The following is a 20,735-nucleotide window of genomic DNA, read 5'->3' as shown; positions in this document are numbered from 1 at the left end:
CACGGCTAAGGAATAGATCATGTGGATCAACTTGTGTGTTTCTGGGGTGCCTCTACCTCAGTATACAAAGGAGCCAAGGGGGAGGGGGCCGCCGGCCAGGAGGTGGGCGCAGGAGGAGTCCTACTCCTCCCGGGAGTAGGACTTCCCCCCCCCCAATCCTAGTTGGACTAGGATTCCCCGAGGGGGAAAGAGAGAGAGGGGGGGCGGCCACCTCTCCTAGTCCTAATAGGACTAGGGGAGGGAGGAGGCGCGCGGCCACATTGGGCTGCCCCTTTCTCCTTTCCACTAAAGCCCATTAAGGCCCATATGGCTCCTGGGGGGTTCCGGTAACCTCCCGGTACTCCGGTAAAATCCCGATTTCACCCGGAACACTTCCGATGTCCAAATATAGGCTTCCAATATATCAATCTTTATGTCTCGACCATTTCGAGACTCCTCGTCATGTCCGTGATCACATCCGGGACTCCGAACAACCTTCGATACATCAAAATGCATAAACTCATAATATAATTGTCATCGTAACCTTAAGCGTGCGGACCCTACGGGTTCGAGAACAATGTAGACATGACCGAGACACGTCTCCGGTCAATAACCAATAGCGGGACCTGGATGCCCATATTGGCTCCTACATATTCTACGAAGATCTTTATCGGTCAGACCGCATAACAACATACGTTGTTCCCTTTGTCATCGGTATGTTACTTGCCCGAGACTCGATCATCGGTATTCCAATACCTAGTTCAATCTCGTTACCGGCAAGTCTCTTTACTCGTTCTGTAATACATCATCCCGCAACTAACTCATTTAGTTGCAATGCTTGCAAGGCTTAAGTGATGTGTATTACCGAGAGGGCCCAGAGATACCTCTCCGACAATCGGAGTGACAAAACCTAATCTCGAAATACGCCAACCCAACATGTACCTTTGGAGACACCTGTAGTACTCCTTTATAATCACCCAGTTACGTTGTGACGTTTGGTAGTACCCAAAGTGTTCCTCCGGTAAACGGGAGTTGCATAATCTCATAGTTATAGGAACATGTATAAGTCATGAAGAAAGCAATAGCAACATACTAAACGATCGGGTGCTAAGCTAATGGAATGGGTCATGTCAATCAGATCATTCTCTTAATGATGTGATCTCGTTAATCAAATAACAACTCATTGTTCATGGTTAGGAAACATAACCATCTTTGATTAACGAGCTAGTCAAGTAGAGGCATACTAGTGACACTTTGTTTGTCTATGTATTCACACATGTATTATGTTTCCGGTTAATACAATTCTAGCATGAATAATAAACCTCTATCATGATTATAAGGAAATAAATAATAACTTTATTATTGCCTCTAGGGCATATTTCCTTCAGCTATATATAAAGCAACATCGCTACACTATGTGTATCTATGAATTTTGCTATGATTGTCCCAATTTGCGTGTCATGGCTGCTCAATTGCCTATTGTTGATGGTCAGTTGCCTAAAGTTGATATTCAATTGCCTATAAATGTTATAAATTGCCTACTATTGATGCCTAGTTACTGCTATTGGTAATTAGTTGCCTACAATTGCTGCTCTGTTGCCTAACTTTACAAAATTAGTTGCTTACAATATTATGAAGTTATTTATCATTGTTTTTATAAGTTGCCTACAAACACTCTGAAGTGGTTTAGATTCACCATCATGTTGGTCTACCATAACTAGCAATAGCAGACACAGGAGCATCACTAGTAGATGACTTCATAGTATAATAGCAATTTAGAAACAACACAAAATTAGTTGCTTACAATATTATGAAGTTATTTATCATTGTTTTTATAAGTTGCCTAAAACACTCTGAAGTGGTTTACATTCACCATCATGTTGGTCTACCATAACTAGCAATAGCAGACACGGGAGCATCACTGGTAGATGACTTCATAGTATAATAGCAATTTAGAAACAACGGCATACGAGCATGATCAATAGGCAAGTTAGAAGTACCAGTGAGGAAGTTAGGATTGACTTTTTTGAAAAGGAGGAATACACCCGACCTCTGCATCTTGATGCACACAGCCAAATTATGGACAAAATTAACTAGGACACAAAATGTAGTGAAGTTGCCTGCTTTTAGCTCTAAAGTTGCCTCTTGTAGAAGGAAAGTTGATATGACGATGATGTGATATTATCTACCTCTATTTCAAAGTTTCTATGCATTATTAGTTAGTTGCTTATTCTTGGTAATTAGTTATTTTTAATGGAGTGAAGTTGCTTCTATTTGGCATTAAAGTTGCATCATCTAGCATAAAAGTTGCTTTGAATTTTTTTAAAGAAACGTATCCATGTGGTTTCGTTTTGAAGAGCTTTTCGCGACCTGACAAGCCAACTCATGTGTGTTTTCATCATTATATCTGAAGATTTCAATGATTTTTACAGGCAACTCAACTAAAAATTAAGAATTTACATAGGTTTGTGGGCAATTGTCTGATCTGCCAACTTCTGGTTACCCCCTATGCAACTTCTTATCTAACACCCGTGACCTGGCTAGCCAACAACCGCGCACTCAGTAGTGTTGGCGTCTTAGGTCCTCTGATGGAAAACTTTCATAGTATATTAGGCAATTAGGGATCACCCGTAGACAACTTCGTAGCGACGTAGGCAACTTGGTTTCTGAGGTAGACAATTTGGAAACCATGTTAGAAAACTTCCCACTTTACAGTGAGCAACTTTCACATTATGGTAGGCGACTGAACTATGTACAACTTAGTTTTTGATGTATGCAACTTAGCAACCATGGTAACCACCTATTACACTATTGCACACAACTAAGTAGGAGGCTACTCGGCGAAATTCACTTATACATTGGTGCAATTCTTCTAGCATCAAAATTGCTCATGCTTAGAACTAAACTTGCCTCGTCTAACATCAAAGTTGCTTTTGGAAAAACATCAAAACATGTTCATATGGATCTAGTTTTGAAGAGCTTGTCACGAGGAACCCAACTGTGAAAACGGATCATAATTCCGGCACGCGGTTTGAAAGTTATAGCTTTTTGAATTTTTTTGTAGCAGAATTAATGCACGTTATGTCATCGCTGGGTTCACACGAAGGGTCGGACAAGGTGGAGAAAATCAACGTACTACAGTGAAAGAATCTTTTCATATATAGAATGGGTGGATGGGCAATTTTTCAAATCAGGGATCAGTTTGTCGCGTCGTTTGATCTTTGAACGTGCGCTCGGATCAACCGAAAAGTGCAGCTGCACTTTCTAGCATTTAGGTAATATTTTATTCTCGCGAGATTTGTCATAATATGAGCCAGACAACACAATTGTAAGGGAGTGTCTAAACCCCAAGAATCTTGCTATAGGTACGACAAATTTTGGAAGATTCTAGGACGACGGTTAAAAACAGCCACACCACACATGCGTAGGATTAACTTTGCGAGGGGTCAGACGAAAATCGGACAGTACATGTCGTCCGTGGAGCAGTTTCGAAACCACAAAGAAACAATGAGGATTACAGAATTATTTGTTTCTCCTCTTGTGTTCAGAACTTCAGATACGGACAATGATACAACCTAGAACCAAGGACGACAGCGTCGTCCACAACATGAATCTAGCAGCGGGCGAGAGCCATCCAGCAGTGCCGGCATCGGATACCTGAGCCTGACCCTCAGAAGAAGAAGCGGCCTTGCTCTTCTCTTCAAGAACGTCTCTTCTCTTTTGGAGCTGCAGCCGGCACCTCCGCACCGCTTCCCGGAGCGGCATGTGGTACAAGTGGCTGCGGACCTCGACGGTGAGGTCCGCCTCTCTCGGCACCAGGTAGAAGAAGCCGGCGTCCAGGCGGCGGTCCTTGTACCGCGTGGCTGCCTGGTGGATGGTCCTGATGAGGCCCCGGATGGTTTGCCGCTGCTTTTTGTAGGCCTTCCACTTGAACATGCCCACACTCTTGAGATGGTTGTAGACGACCGTCGCCGCCCGCAGGTCCTCCCTGAGCGCTACCTCGCGCCCTAGCGGCGTGGTCCGCAGCATGGCGGCGCCCTCGTCGTCGCATATCCTGTGCATCAGGATATGCGACGACGAGGGCGCCGCCATGCTGCGGACCACGCCGCTAGGGCGCGAGGAATCAAGACGGGGACAAGGAATCAGGATATCCTGATGCCGCGCTCGTCGTCGCATATTCATGGCGGCGCCCTCGTCGTCGCATATCCTCCTTCTCTACAATTTGAATAAGTTTTTTAACACATGGAGATGGCGAGTAGAAGCCGAGAGATGGAGAGAGAGAGCGCCATCGATCGACATGTGAACGTACCTACGGCCACCGCTGACGGTGGGGATCTCTTCCATCTCGATCGATCGCCGGCGACAAAACAAACGCGCGATGCCGGCGATGCTACCATATCATCATCAATCGAGGAAAATTATATATACGTGCACGGTGCTGATCGTATCCGAGAAGGAGCTGGACTCGTATCGGTTAATGACTCCCCAAACTCTGTTTGTCTAATGGTTTATATCCCATATTCCTATCTGAACTCGAACACCCCACCCATCCTGGCCAATAAATTTAATCGATCGGCCACCTAGCGACGGCGCCTAGTATATATATCTACTCGCGCGTATACTCCGGCGACCGATCGAGAAGAAAAGATGGACGTTGCCGTCGCCGCACCTACAACTAATTTTTACGGGCAAGACCTCGTGAGTTTTCAGTCGAAGCTTGGCATTCTCGCTCCGGCCACCTGGCTGTCTCACCCCGCCGACGAGCTTTTAATGCTCGGCATCGACGGCTTGCCTTTCAGCAAGGAGGCTGGCGACACCGACATCGCCCTCGTCGATCGGAGCTTTCTCCATGTCGGACAGGCCGTAGTATCGGCGTCGGACGTCGGCGGCCAAATCGGCGTCGTCACCGGCGTCACCACAACGCTCGACCTCGTGGACCGTGGCGGCGACGCGACAGGGGAAGTCATCGGGGGCCTGCCGCCCTCAGCTGTGCGGCGTGTCAGGGCGCTCAGCCTCGGGGATTACGTCGTGTCTGGGCAAGGGCAGTGGCTGGGCCGCGTGGTTGAGGTGTCCCTGGACGTGGACGTCGTGTTCGACGACGGCGCTATCTGCAGGGTCACGGACGCCGAGTCACCAACCATGCAGTTATGGCCGGCAGAAAGCACACCGGGTCTTCACCGTCAACAGACGAACGTCACCTTCTACCCTGGGCTGAGCGTCGCCTCCGGCGACCCCTCGGTCGTCTTCGGAGGGGCGCGGTGGCTAAGTGGCCACTGGAAGAAAAGGCATGAAGTGGGGATGGTGACCAAGGTGGAGATGGCCGGCGTCCTTGTCCACTGGATCGTGTCCGCCTACGGCCACACGGACGAGCAGTTCCTCCACGGGTCCGCTCCTCCGGCTTACCAAAAACCTGAGAACCTAATGTATTTCTGCTCCGCGTACGAGTGCAGCTGGGGAGTAGGCGACCGTTGCTTCCTCCGAGAAAGCACTGCTGCTTCCCCTAGTTCAGAAATCGATTCTCTTCATGATCCACAACACCAGATTTCACTGCAATCTGAAGAAGAAGAGGTTGAGCCGTCGCCGCCATCGTTAACTGCCGGCCTAGCAACCGCTCCAGTGGACAAGGAGGAGAGATCGTACCGCAAGCAGCTGAGGAAGCCCATGTTGATACGGTATAGGGGGCGGGCACGACGAGGCTACCAGTGGTCGGCACCGCTGCGCACCATGACCGTCTTCCGCACTCGCACCACCGTTAACGTGTTGTGGCAGGACGGCACGCGACAACACGGGGTGCCGTCGACGTCCCTCAACCCCTTCGACATGATGAACGAGCACGAGGTCTTCCCCGGGCAGTATGTCATCGACGCTCGAGATGACGACTTCACCGGGGGATCAACCGTGCGGCGTGTCGGTGTCGTCAGGAACCTAAATTCCAAGGACCACACGGCGCATGTGTCGTGGTTCAAGGCGGCGACTGGAGGGCGGGAGGTGGAACGCGACGACGAGGCCGTTAGTGTGTATGATCTAGGCAGAGACCCTGACCACTCCGTTTTCTATGGGGACGTCGTGGTTCGTACACTATCATCAAACGTGAGTGAAAATAATGCACGGCAACCACAGGTCCTCGATCTTTCATGGGTTGGTCGTGTTGTTGACTTGAGTGACGGCCACATCCATGTCAAATGGGGCGACGACACCACGTCAATGGTAAGCCATCTATTTTTCCTGATATAATTTATCATATAAGCAATGTACCAATGTTTTTTTTCAAGTATAAATTAATTTGTATAATTTTCTATGTTGCATAATCTGTATTTTATTGGTCAAATTCACACATTGATACTCATATATTTTGCATACAGGGTCACTTCATTTTATATGTCAAACTTTGACTTATAATTTTGATCAATAACATATGAGTTATATGTCATAAAAATATACGATTGGAAAGTTCTTTGAAATGTGTTTCAAATGACACATTTTTTGTGGCATATAATTTACTTTTTGTTGGTAAACTTAATGATCAAAGTTAGACATAAAAATATGATGCGGCCTTGTATATATATAGAAAACTAGATGGAGTACGGATGTTTTAGATACGATCTAATAACTGTTTTAATTCTATATATGATTTTTCAGGTATTACCCCATGAGATCACTGTTGCCAGCAAGGAACACTACAGCGAACTGCAGGCTGAAATGGGCGACTGGCTGGAGGAGGACAGCGTTGATAATCATCAAGAATCTGGTGCTGCTGATGTGGTATCTATCTAGAAACATTATGTACATAGCTATCAACTTAACTATGCATCACAAAACCGTATCTTACTAATAATGTGGCAAATAATACATCCTATATATCCAATCACAGGACAATGTTCCAACAGATACTAGGAATATCCAAGGTGCCAGGGTTGAAGACGGTGGCAGTTCTGCTAATGAATCAGATGGCCATGCCGCTACAAGAACAAACCGGTTGGGTGGTGTCATCCAGTCCATGATCCGATCGGTGGTTCAAGTGTTGGCTCGAGCCAAGTTGTTGTATCTTGTCAACCGCACATCGTCGTCAACCTCGGATTTGCCAGCTGCGGGCATGCACAATGTTGTTGAAGTGCCTACGCATGTATCCTTGGGTGGTAGTCACGTACATACTAGCATCGAGGGCGTTGTCACGGAGGTCGTCTTTCCTCCAGTGATAAGAAGCGATGAGACTGGCGACGGTGATGTCAAGTATGCGGTGAGGTCGGGAGAAGCCGCCACTGGTGATGATGACACGTTAAAATTCCCAAACTTTGACGTAGTGCAGAGTCCGCCGGACCACCATTACCTTGACACCATGGAGCAGGTACGTGCGCCAAGACAAGCTGCCCCCCCCCCCCCCCCCCCCCCCCTACTTTCACAGGTGTTTATCATTTTCCAATAGTAGTTTTCTTCATATAATTCATATATAGGATCGGATAAGAGACAAACGTTAACCAGTGCCAGCTCTTTGTTGTTTGCAAATAAATTGCAGGGCAGCAGTAACGGAGGAAAAAGCTTAGGTTAAGACGGTTCAGAAGGAGTGGAAAATACTCGAGGATAGCTTACCAGGTTGGCCTCTCTCTTGTAACCTATTGTTCCATGTAATTAACGTCCATGCATATAAATGCCCCAAGTAATAATGAACTGGCCTTGGCATCGACGATCTACATATTATGCATGCTTGCAGATACCATCTACGTGCGGGCATACGAGGACCGGATGGACCTGCTCCGGGCGGCCATGGTGGGCGCCAGCGGGACGCCGTACCAGCATGGGCTCTTCTTCTTCGACCTGCAGCTGCCGCCCTCCTACCCCGCCGTGCCACCCCAGGTGTATTATCGCTCCTTCGGCCTCCGCCTGAACCCAAACCTATACCCCTCCGGCACAGTGTGCCTCAGTCTGCTAAACACCTTCGGCGGCGAGGGCACCGAGGTCTGGTCGCCGGGGACGTCAAGCATCCTCCAGGTTGTCGTCTCCCTCCAGGCGCTCGTCCTCAACGGCCAGCCTTACTACAACGAGGCCGGCCACGAGACACTGGTCGACACGCCGGAGGGCCGCCGCAATGCACTGCCCTACAGCGAGAATGCCTTTCTGCTTACTCTCCGAACCGCGCTGCACCTGCTTCGTCAGCCGCCGCGAGGCTTCGAAGGGTTCGTCGCGGACCACTTCCGCCAGCGGGGGAGGCACGTGCTCATGGCGTGCGACGCGTACCTGCGGGGATGCATTCATGCCGATGAAGGGGCCATGGAGCTGCCTTGCTCCACTGGCTTCAGGATCGCGCTTGCCAACTTGGTGCCGAGACTCGTGGCCGCCTTCACAAACATGGGCACTCAAGGGTAGCATTTACAAACTACGTATATGTATCATTGTTTTATTATTGATTTATCTCTAGAAGGTGCGGTCTCTGACGAGGAAGACTAGAACATGGAAGACGGACTGGCCCACTTGGGACACAATGCCCTACCGCCTCCCATGACCTACACATCTTCGGAGGAGTCCGTGGCCTGTGTGTAGCCGGCGCCGGTGGACGTGAGGTTGATGATGGACGTGGACGATCCGTCACAGTCCACCTACCACCTCCAGTCCTCCACCCTCGAAAGTTGGACGGGGACGCATAGGACGCACAGCTGACGCTCTGCGTTGTGAGCGGCGCGTTGAGCGTGTGCTCCCTCATAGAGCGTCGGCTGCTCTGCAATGAAGTTTGGGTTCGTGGCGGCCATGGCGGCCCCGACCGCCTTGATTACGAGCTCGTGGTAGACTCGGCCTTTCGTCAGCCGGTGCTACTCGAGGAGGAACATGTTTTACCTCTGCTTCTCTTGCACCTGCCGGAACGCCAACATATATAGGAGTCGGAGCAGGCTGCTCCTCCTCCGCCACAACGGCGTCGTTGTGCGCCTGCGCTTACTCCATGGGCGTAAATATCTAGTGCTAGGGGAGCACCTCACATAAGGTGCTCCCAAAATTCAAAATGCACATTTAAATATTTCAAAAAAATCCAAAAACAATTGTGGATGTTAGCATCACATAAATGTACATTCCCTAAAAATTTCAAATCATAATTCAAAATACACATGGAGAAGCAAAAAAGACAAATCCAGCATGAATGTTTTGTAGAAAATTCCCCGACATTCCCGAAATGACACTTTGGTCCACATCCCATGATTTTTCCTATTCAATCTCAGATCGACGGCCGAGGTCACGTAGGAGCACCTAATGTGAGGTGCTCCAGTGACACAAGATATTCTCCCTAGTCCATGGTTAGCTCGACATACACCAGCGCGGGGTTTGGTGCTGTGTCGTCATCGGAGCCCGTACACTACTGGAAAAGGGCTTATAGGTGAACCAAAATGAGTGTGGGCGAGGCGAGGAACCCGCCACAGCAAAAACTGCCCACCAATACTAATAGTGTAGCTGTGGCAGGCAGAACTCATGAGCAGCCATAGGTATAATCTCCCGGACGGGACTTGTTTGCATAACTCAGCAGTGACGGGCTCTACCTAGCACCTGCCACAGGTAGATGACCAAGCAATGGCGAACGGTGACTAGCATCCGCCACTAGCTATCTTTGCCGGATGTCCAGTTTTGGTAGAACATAGCTGTGGCGGGTCCTATTCACCGCTCGCGAAGGGTAGGTTAAACAACAGTGGCGGGCAGTATTTTATGCTCGCCACAAAATATTTTCCCACGCGGGGATGTTGTCCACGTCACTTAGCAGTGGCGGGCCCTTACTAGCGCCCGCCAGTGATAAGATCGTGTGTAATGCTTGCTCCTGGTTGAGTATAGCTTCCCCTCCCCAATTTCTTCTTCCTCTCCCACAATGCCCTCTTCTTCTTTCTCTTACTCCTCTCATCATTGGTCATTCACCACATCTCTCTCTTCTTAATTTCATCTGATCGATCAGACACGACACCGGAGAGAGACAAGTAGACACGTTTTAGGTGATAATTCTTTTCTAAATTGTACCTCTCCATATATATGCTTAAATATGAGTAGTATGTACCATTGTATGAGCATGCATGCGTAGTTGATTGTTGGTGTGGCGCGGTGGACGTGTTGGATGATTCAACATTCGGTTGATCGCATGCTTTTGTTGAAATTTTTCAGGGAATACAAAGTGCCTAATCTCGTCGAAATGTTGATTAATTTTTGTTTCGTCTAGTTGGTGTAACTTAATATGTCCTTTTTTAGCAAAGGTCATGCCGAATTTTTATATTTTCCATATTCTTAGATCGAATAGTAATCTATTACGTTATGTATGTATGTTGCTGGTTTTGGCATCGAATGATGGATCGTAGTTGGATGTACTCCATACCACGGGCGTCCAATGATTTTGTTAATGGTTTGATGGAGTTCTTATAGTTTGCAGACGAATATGTTAGGATAAGGGATTCGGAGAAAAATATGGTGTACATGTGTTGTTTGCTAGAATGATGTTATGTACACAATTGAATCAAGAGAGTTGCATAAGCACTTGTTGGCTAGTGGTTTCATGCCCAGTTATACGACATGGAAAAGTCATGGTTAGGATGGGATGTCATGTGAAGGAGCGGAACATGATGAGGAACAAGAATGGATGATGGATGGACATGCTGAACAATCTGACGATGATGAAGATGACGAGTCCGGTGAAGAGTCTGACGAAACTAAGGAGGCCGAAGCGGAGGAGGCAATCATCTGGGGCAATTTGGCGGGAATGGTGCATGACCAATACATGCAAGAGTTGATCATGAAAGAGACTAGCACTGAGACAGCTTCTTGTACAGAGGCTACCAAACTAGCGACTCTCGTGAAGAACTCAACAACTACTTTTTACGATGGTAGCAAGGCAAAACACCTGAGTAAGTGTCACGATGAATCTTATGGACATTAAGGCACAAAGCAATAGTACGGACACTTCCGTTGATATGAAATTGAAGTATTTGCATGATGATCTGCCTAAAGGCAATGTGTTGCCAAACAATAATAATGAGGCACGAAAGGTATTGTGTCCTTCTGATATGGAGACGATAAAATACCATGCGTGCAAAAATGACTGTGTCATTTAGTACCCCAACCTAACGAGGTGTCGAACATGCAATTTTCTCCGATTCGAGTGGGGAAATAACAGTCGAGAAGACAAACAAGAAATGATAGGATTCAAAAATGACAATGATGATGACAGAGCACCCGCTAGCGTACTCCTTATAAGGTTCTGTGGTACTTTCCAATCATTCCACGCCTGAAGCATTTGTATACAAACAAGAAGCAGGCAAAGCTTATGCTTTGGCATTCTAAGAGGAAGAAGGATGACGAAGTGATTAAAGACGTTGCAGATGGTCGGCAGTGGAAAGAAATCGATGACGAGTTCCCTCATTTCAGTGGAGATGATAGGAATGTCAGGCTGAGCTAAAGCATGGACGGTAATTCGGGTCAGGTTTGCCACGGGAACTACGCATGTGTTAGGTGCATGGATGAAACTCATTCTCTATATGTTAGGGCCTCTCATAAAACAGTTTACATGGGACAAAGAAGATGGCTGAATAAAAATGATGAATGGAGAAACTGAGAAGATTTGTTTGATAACACAAAAGAAAAGCGAGGGAAGCCACGCAAGAGGAGTGGAATAGAAATCCTAGAAATGTTGAACAACTGGCAAGAGTGTCCGGAGCTTGGAAAAAAACTGAAGAGAGTGGAGCCACTCTTAAAAGTATGGAAAACACGGAGTCCATTTTGGGACTTGAAATATTGGAAGTTTTTCTCCACGCCGCATTGTATTGATGTCATGCATATCGCGAAGAATGTTTGCGAGAGTTTGGTTGCTACCATTTTAAACATCCCAGATAAGACAAAAGATACGGGGAGCTCAAGAAAAGACCTAGAAGCACTTGAAATTAGGTAGGTTTGTGGGCTGACGTGCAGGAAAACGACGTTGGCAAGGCTAAGAAAACAGTGTCAAAATTCAAATCCACTTGGGACGAAGTCACATGACGAGGAGTATGACCAATTCGACGACTACCCCGCAGAAGAAGAACGGGGCACATTTGCACTACAAGTGGATTACAAGTGGCACATTTGGCACCGCCATTTAACCACTTATTCTTTGCAGATGATAGCCTGATGTTTTCAAGAAAAATGGAGTGGGAGTATCAGGGGTGCACCAGTTGTTGGCCATCTATTGTCAAGCTACAGGTCAAGGAATCAACTATGAAAAATCTTCAATATTTTTCAATAAAGCAGTTCCTGAAAATGTAAGGGTGGAAATCAAAGGCTTGCTAAATGTCCCCACAAAACCTTGAGCAAAAAATATTGAGGGATGCCATCGGATGTGGGCTCTTCTAAAAATGGTGCTTTCAAGTATCTCAAAGACCGTTTGTGGAGCAAGGTACAAGGATGGATAGAGAAAACCATGGCAATAACAGGAAAAGAGGTACTTGTCAAAGCAGTCGCACAAGAGGTTCCTGTCTACTCCATGTCTTGTTTTAAACTTTCTAGAGATTTGTGTGAACACTTAAACATGCTGATTCGCAAGAGCACATGAAGCAACCAAAGGATATGGGAGGCCTGGGTTTTAAGGATTTTGAGCTGTTTAACTTAGCCCTGCTTGCTAGGTAGGCTTGGCGGATACTACAGAACCTAGAATCTTTTAGTTCTCGCATACTCAAGGGTGTCTACTTCCCCACAACAACAATACTTGAGCAGTGCTCGGAGGTCATCCAAGCCAAATATGAAGGGCTATTGTCGAAGGAAGGGACATTCTGAAACAAGGCTTGATACGCAGAATTGATGGTGGCTCAACCACCAACATATGGAATGATAATTGGTGGCCTAGGGACGAGATGACGCGACTGTATGGATGTTTGGTAAATAACCCTCATCAAACCGTATCAGAATTGATTGACTCGACCATGGCTAGTTGGGACATGCATCGCATCCAGAAGATAATGCTTCCCATTTATATCCCATCCGTTACCAACATACCGCTCTGTACCAGAGTTGTCTTAGACATTTGGTCTTGGAACTATGAGAAAAAACGGTCATTTCTTGGTCCGGTCAGCTTACAAAATGCTAGTCACAACAAAACAGCGGCGCGAGGACTGGCTTGAAGGAACATCAGGGACATCCAGCACAGCGCAGGAGGTGGAGCAGCGAGCTGCCTTGTTCACATCCGTCGGTCTCGGCGGGCCACCCAGCCGGTTTTTATGTCGAAGAACTGCTCTTCTTGCTCATCGGAGTGGTGCAATTTTTGCCCGGTGTCTGGCCTCGTTTAAATAGAGGGCGAATGGATGGAGCTTGCTCAGAGTTGCGTTTAATGCCGGCCCGCTCGTGAATGAGCGTGTGGATGGAGTAGGTTTCTCGGCCTCCACGCGCGTTTAATGGAGGCGTTTGAATGCGGGGAGGAGGCGTGTTCAGCCGTGCGTGCAGCGCCCTCGACCGGCGCGCCACTCAATGATGGAGTCAGTGAGAGGTTGCGTCTGTCCTGAACCACCTTCAATGTGGAGCGGTGCGCTCTACAGCGGTATGAATGCATACAATGACGACGTATGGGAAGCGCACGCGGGGCAGTAGGGGTTTTTGGTGGGCCTTGACTGTCAGAAGCGGGCATGGGATCGATCCGGACTCACGCAAAGCCCCCCATGTTTGTTTCCAGTTTGCAAGAGAAAACGCGTCTGGACCACTCAGCGGACCGGTACAGACCCGTGTTGGATGGCTTCCGTTGTCCGGACGGATACAGGATGTTTGAGGGTCTGCGTTGGAGATACCTTAGTGCTAGTGTTAGTCTGGCCTTTTCTTTTCTTTTTATTGCGGGGCGTTAGTCTGGCTATCTAAGCCGTTGTATCCGGTTCATGCGCGAGGTGTGAGAAGAAATACAAGAAAAGGCACAAGTGTGTGTGCTGCAAAATCTCTATGTGTATGTGTTTTTTCTCTTCATTGTGTACATGGCGAGAAGTGTAGGTGTGTCCACTGCGTACTCGCATGTGTGTCCGTCGATCCGTGGCTGCTCCATCAGTCTTCGGCTCGGTGGCCACGTACGGCCATGCACGTGCTGCCGGAGGACGTGGCCGGGCGGGGCGTCCGTCGAGGCCAGAGAGCTCGCAAGGCTCGTGTCCTAGCAGGCCTGGCGCGCGCCGGTGTGGCCGGACATGGACGACGGGAGCGCGACCCGGGGAGTGGGCTCCATGGAACGACCGACACGGCGTCTCCACCGCATGCCAGCCCCGCGGCCTCACTGGGCTCCTCTTGGCCATGACCATCCCACTCTGACGCCGTGCTTTCTGCTTTGTAGCAAAGCGGCTACGCATGCAGCGCAGGAGAAGTGGGAGGTAGGCACCACCTGCCATGTCGACCACGGCGTACAAGGTGGCGACGCACGCGTCGTCGTCGTCGACGAGGCGGCAGGAATAGATCGGTAGCGGTTTGGTTTGGTTTGGTTTGATTTGTTTTGTTTAGCTAGCTAGCTCAGCTCTGTTCTTCCTCGTGTCGTGTCACTCTGGAATATGTACTGCAGCGCCTGCCTTTGTCTCCCTCCCAATCAAAGAGAAGGAACTGATGCGTGTGATTAATCAGCAGAGGGACTGCATAATTACTGTTCTCCACTGAAACGATGAGTGTTGTACTGGGTGTCAAACGGTGGATCAAGAGCGGGTGCCAAACATACGAGTGGACGTCCATCAAACGGTGGATCAAGAGCGGCTGCCGGACGTGCCCTGTCACCGGCGAGAGGCTCCGCAGCGCCCAGCCGTGCGCCACATTGTCGAGCAGCTGCTCCTCAGCAACGGGACCTCGCTCCATGAACAAAAAAGCAGCATGCACCGGTGCGCGGTCGATAAGATTGCCTCGGCGTTCGTTCGGCCCTGTACCGGCCGGCGGCGTGCGTCTCGCCGCGGCATTCCTTGTTGCCAGGCTCTCAAGGTCAAGGGGCACGTCCGAGAGTTGATGTATAAACTAGCAAAGGGCACGTGCGTGGCAAAGAAAGAAAAAAAATCATAATCTTCAATGGCGATCATCACATTTTACTGCATCGCCGAGATATACTATCACTCTCAATTTCATGAAATCATGAACAATTTTTCAGACCATGAACATTTTTTTAAACTCGTACACATATTTGAGATCATAATTTTTTTTAATTCGTGAACACTTTTACAATTTTTTGAACTTCTCTTAAATTCATGAACATTTTATATTATTTGCAAATATTTATTAAAATTTTGTGAACATTCTTTTAAACAGATTTCTTGAGTCGCCGAACATTTCTAGAATCGACAAATATATTTTTTGAAATTGGTGAAATAATTTATTAAATTTACGAACATTTGTTTTGATTTAATGAACATTTTTCTATTTAATAAACATTTTTTATTTAATGAACATCTTTTGAAATGCATGAACATTTTTTGAATCAATAAACATTTTAAGAATGAATAAACTATTTTGTAAGTAACGAACAGTTTTTGAATATTTAGGATATCTTTTCATTCATAAACTTTTTTGGATTGGCAAAATTTTGTTCAATTTCATCAACATTTTATAATACACAAAAAAATGAAAATCATGAACATTTTTTGATTTTTCCGAACACTTATTTTCGAATTTTCAAACATCTTATAACTAAGGAAAACAAATATAAATCACGAATATTTTTTAATCCACAAATATTTTATTATTTATGAAAATAATATTTAAATCCTCATCTGTTTTATTTTTTGGAAGTTTTTTGAATTTCCAAATTATTTAAAGTACTAAAAAACAAAAACAAAATTAAAAAACAGCCCGCCCGGACATGCTCCAGCCCAACCGGGCAGGTTGCGTCTTCTCTCAGCACGAAGAGCGCAGTATAGGAGGTCCCTACATCATGGGCCGGGCCAGGCGGGGGTTACCCTATGTGAAACATTTTTTATCACTTATAGATGGCATTGGTGGATAATATTTTGCAACTTTGAGGGCAATTTTCGTAACGTACCGCCCAAAAGGTATTGATATTCGGTCTGTTTGGTTCGGCTGTGGATTTCTAAAAGCAGCTGTGAAAAATCTGTTGTGAAAAAACAGCTGTGGAAAATCTGATGTGAAAAATATGTAGGTCATTTGACAAACCAGCTGATACAGCTTTTTCAGATTTTGGCCCGCATCGGAATCAGATTTTGGAAAGCACGTCCTGGGCTGCTTCCGCTTTTGGTTCAGATTTTGGCAGCGGATTTCTGGAATCGGATTCTGCTGGGTTCGCCCTTTGGTTCAGATTCTGCTGCGCGACAGCGGAATCCGTCGATAAAAGCTGAACCAAACAGGGCCATTGATACATAGCTCATCTTTTCCCATGAACTTGACCTTTAAGGTGAACTGGCTGATGCGTGCAGTTCTACATAGTATCAAAACCGAGAGGTCTTGAATTTAGGACCCGACTGTGCAATTTTCACATTTTTCCCTTTAGCCTGAGCTCTTGGATAAACTGACTGGTGCGTGCAGTTCTACACCGAGGAGCAAAAGAAGGCGACGTACATGGTCCTGAAGCTGGCGAAGCGCAACGTGTACCACCGTGCGTGCCTTGTGGAGGCCAACGCTGTGCTGTGCCTCTTCCACCTCCTCTCCTCGATGGACGCGCCCGTCCAGGACAACGCCATTGCCAGCCTCCTCAACCTCTCAAAGCACATGGTCAGGCAGACCACACTCGTGGAGGCAGGCAGGCTCGGGCTCATCGTTGATGCCGTCAATGTCACGGCCAAGGTCAAGGCGCGGTAGAAGGCGGTGGCCACCCCGTTCTACCTCTCGCCGAACTGCGAGTACTAGGACCAACCGCATCCTGGAGGCCATCCCGAAGTTGGTGCACCTCATGAGGGAGGGCGCCTACCGTGGCTGCAAGAACGCACTGGTGAGCCTCCACGGGGTGCCCCACAGCGTGAGCAACATTGGGAATGCGGTGTCTGCTAGCGCCGTGAGCGTGCTCGCCAACCTCCTTTCCGACGACCGTCAGGACTTTGTGGATGGCTCCGTCGCTCTGCTCGCGACGATTGCCAAGCAGCCGGCCAGCGCGACGGCCAACCTTGCCAGCCCGGAGCTCGTCATGAGCCTCGTCAACTTCCTAGGCGCGTCGGCGTCTTGATCGGGGAAGGACCACTACTGTAGGGTAACGCGGCAGAAAACAAAAAATTTCGGATCTACACACCAGCCCAGGACCACTATGGAGACTGCATACATGGTTTGATCTTTTTCGTTACCGACTTGTAGCGCAGCGGGAAGTAGAGTCAATGACGATCGGCGGTGCAGATCCCCGAAGCTAGGATTTACAACCTCCCAACCGCGAGGATGTATACCCTCATCTGCCCCTCGGACCGCCCTCCGGGAGGTGGTCAGACAGTCCCCCCGACGGTGTCGCGGACAGCCCTTCGGGAGGACCTTTGAAACTCAGACGGTCACACGGGCAGTCCTTCGGGAGGCACTCTCGAACTAATACCGAAACTACGATCTCTCTACAGAGTTGCACACATACGGTGTCATCTATCCGGAAGGGCTTCGCCGTCCAGAACTAGTTCCTGTCGAAACCCAAACAGCCTTTCGGCTCTACGAAATTATTTCGCTGGGAGGGAGAGGGAGAGCCAGATCATGCATGGCATTTGTATGAGAGCAAGAGTGTGTCTTTAGGCAGCCCCCTCCACCCCTATTTATAGGCCAAGCCCAAGGGTGTCTTCTCCAAGAAGCCAAAGGGGATAATACCAAAAGGCCCTCAAGGTGGCTTCTCCAAGAAGCCAAGCAAAAGGCACTTTCACTATTCATGATGACATTTTTCAGCGTCCGTTCGAACTGAAAATATTTATGTGGGCTCAGAACATTTCCAGTACCCACGAAAATAATTTTCAACGCGTTCCGAACCAGTTTCGGTTTAGTGAATTTCATCTGCGAAAAGCAAACAAGAATGCGTTTTCACTACTCATGAAGACAATTTTTCGCGTCCATTAAATCCGAAAATATTTCTGTGGGTCTTAGAATAATTCCAGTACCCACTAAAATGATTTTGGATTCAATTCGAAACAATTTCAGATTAGTGAATTTCATCTGCGAAAAGCAACCAAACCAGTACCGGCAGCTCCGGAACATTTCCGGTTTTTTATCCCGAAAAATTCCCAAAAGTTTCCAGAATAATTCTGGCACCCTCCAAGAATTATCAGGCGTGTCCCGAAACCAATTTGACTTAATGGTATATCCCGAAACAACTTTTCGGTTTTACGAAACTATTTCGCTATTCTCTCTCCGGAACTCTTCCATGTCTCCAAAACTTTTTGGGCAAATTTCTCTAAGACTCCCTGTCTAGTATTCAGCAGATAGATGACCCTTAAGCATGTGACCCTATAAGTTCGGTGAAGCATAGACATGACCGGAACACTTTCTGATCAATGATCAACATCGGAGCCGTGGACACCCATATTGACCCCTATACCCACACGAATGAATATTTGAGTGAACCTCCAGTTGCAATGAGCTATTCTTGTTGCTTCACGATATGTCACAAACACCCGAGGTGAGATTTATTGCATCCCCGTGGACGAACAATTTGTCCACCATGCAAGTTACCTCGTTATCGGTTTTGTTCTCTTTTCTCGTTTCCGTGTTCCGGCATCCCTGTGATCAAATCACACTGTGTATGGCCAGACGATGATGAATATCGTAACACCGAGAGGGCCCGAGAATATCTCTCCATCGTCGGAGGAGCAAATCCCAATCTTGAGCTATCAAGTTACTTGACACACTTTTCCATGAACCTGTAAGCCGCCGTAATAACCACCCATTTATGGATGACGTTTAACAAACCCCAAAGTTCATGAAGCAAGTATGAAGAAACTCGATACTCTCATGGTCTAAGGAATTATGCAAACATTAACCATCTCTGTGTTATCAACCATAAACTTGTGACGAATGAATCTCATAGTATAACATCAATCCGAGTCGATTCAACACAAATGTTCTCTTAACATTGTGCCCTCAAAGTTGCTGGCATTGACATGCCCATGATCAAGAAAACAGAACCATCATGCAACACTTGAGCTAGTCTTAGAGGCCAGACTAAGAATACTTCTTACCGTTTATTATTCCACACGTGCATATGAGTCTTCCTCCGAGCCTCGTGTTATTGCAGACTCGAGAACCATAGCAGTTATAGCATGGAATATAAACATAATTATGAACTTGGATATAAATAATATCATTTATTATTGCCTCTAGGGAATATCTCCTGCAGACTCCCACTTGCACTAGATTTAATAATCTAGTTAATGCTAATGCACTTTACACCTATGTCATACTGGTGTAAAAAATGCTTCGCATGTGGTATAGCCTGATGTCCATCGGATCTGACAACTTCAGCTTCGTGTGTATCTCTGCATATCCTCGCATTTTCATGCTTTCACAAAATTCATATTTTGTGTGGACTTGGCTTTGTATATATGTGAATCATTGGTGGAAACCTGATTCCTCAGACTGAGTTATGGAGCAACTATCTGCAATAGTGTCCCATTGACCAAAGCCTTCTTGGAACCATACTAAGTTCATGAATGAACTATACGATTCAACATCTTTGTCTTTGTCGCTTCTAAAGCGGCAACATACTTCGCCTCTGTTATAGAATTCGCCACAGTAACTTGTTTGGAACAATTTCCAACTAAATGTACCACCATATTGTGTGTTACATAATACCCTCAATTTAAATCGAAAATCGCATGGAGAAATGATGAAGATTGTATCGATGTAACCTTTTACAACAAACTCTTCATGATCTCCGCTTGTGAGAAAACATGTCATTAGTGCTACTTTAGTACTCAATGATCCTTTTTTCACTGTTCTCCCATGATCAGTACTTTTGATCACTTTGGTATCTATACTCACAACAGTTTGGGAGTATTGGACATATCTGGTTGTTTTACATGCCATGGAATACATGATTAATCCAAACACACGAGTTTGTGGAATCTCCCTCATGTATTTTGTTCATCAGTGTTTTGGGACACCGAGTGTTGCAAAAACTCTTTCCATGTGACTTCGGCAAGAATCACTCCATGTCATTCTTAGTGCTAAACGGTTTTAGCATCTTGTCAATATGTACTTTTGCTCAGCCCTATTAGGTAAATCTATCTCCATAGATCATTATGCCTAAAGGCTATTTAGCCCAAGCACTTCATCGAAAAACTATTTTCAAATGAAGTCCTAATTCGTGTCAAGAAATTTATTTCCAATTAACAATGTGTCAAGCACACAAGGTTTTCAGAAATATTATTATGCTCCCACTTACTTTCTTGAAACCACAATCATCTTCGTTACCCATTGATGAAGTCAAACCCCTTTGACCATTCCATCAAAAACAAAGATTCCAACTCCATTTTGCTCTCTTCTGTCCATTGCTGGAACTCTGAAGCTAGCATACTTACTAGCATCCTCTGGACCGACAAAATACTTTGGATTGTATCACATACAAGTCCTAGGTTGTATTTCCCTTTCATGGAAATTCTTTTGTCATCCATGTTTCATATCTCATGTTTTGAAATATGAATTAATTGCTACTTTAACCCGAACCGACTTTAAGCATTGCTACCGTGAGACAATCTCATTGTAGTCAACTCCTTGAACTTGTTATTGCAACAAGTCGAGCTTAATGGATAAACATTTTTATCCGTATCAGTTTATAGTCCCATTACAATCCGTTAGACTCCAAGTCTTTTGGAGGGTTTATCAAGATTTAAATCTTGAATCTTTAATGGAAACTATCTCGGATTATA

At 46.6% G+C, this 20,735-nt stretch overlaps 1 protein-coding gene and 2 pseudogenes across 1 annotated transcript; 2 read left to right on the top strand and 1 right to left on the bottom strand.

Annotated features, from left to right (window-relative positions):
* Positions 1–3,531: 3,531 nt before the first annotated feature.
* LOC147987715 (uncharacterized) lies at positions 3,532–4,029 on the bottom strand. Its single transcript, XM_087540420.1, has one exon. It carries the CDS (start codon positions 4,006–4,008, stop codon positions 3,532–3,534), a length of 477 nt encoding a protein of 158 aa, XP_087396546.1. The 5' UTR covers positions 4,009–4,029.
* A 597-nt stretch (positions 4,030–4,626) lies between these two features.
* LOC125534531 (putative ubiquitin-conjugating enzyme E2 23) lies at positions 4,627–8,340 on the top strand (annotated as a pseudogene).
* A 6,241-nt stretch (positions 8,341–14,581) lies between these two features.
* Positions 14,582–20,735, top strand: part of LOC125538398 (U-box domain-containing protein 19-like) — a 32,025-nt pseudogene continuing 25,871 nt past the window's right edge.

This window comes from Triticum urartu, chromosome 2A (assembly GCF_056163025.1).
Source record: "Triticum urartu cultivar PI428250 chromosome 2A, HENAU_Tu73, whole genome shotgun sequence".
In the NCBI taxonomy this organism is placed as follows: Eukaryota; Viridiplantae; Streptophyta; class Magnoliopsida; order Poales; family Poaceae; genus Triticum; species Triticum urartu.
Note: the sequence above shows the minus strand (reverse complement) of the source record. Positions and strands in the feature narration are given on the sequence as shown.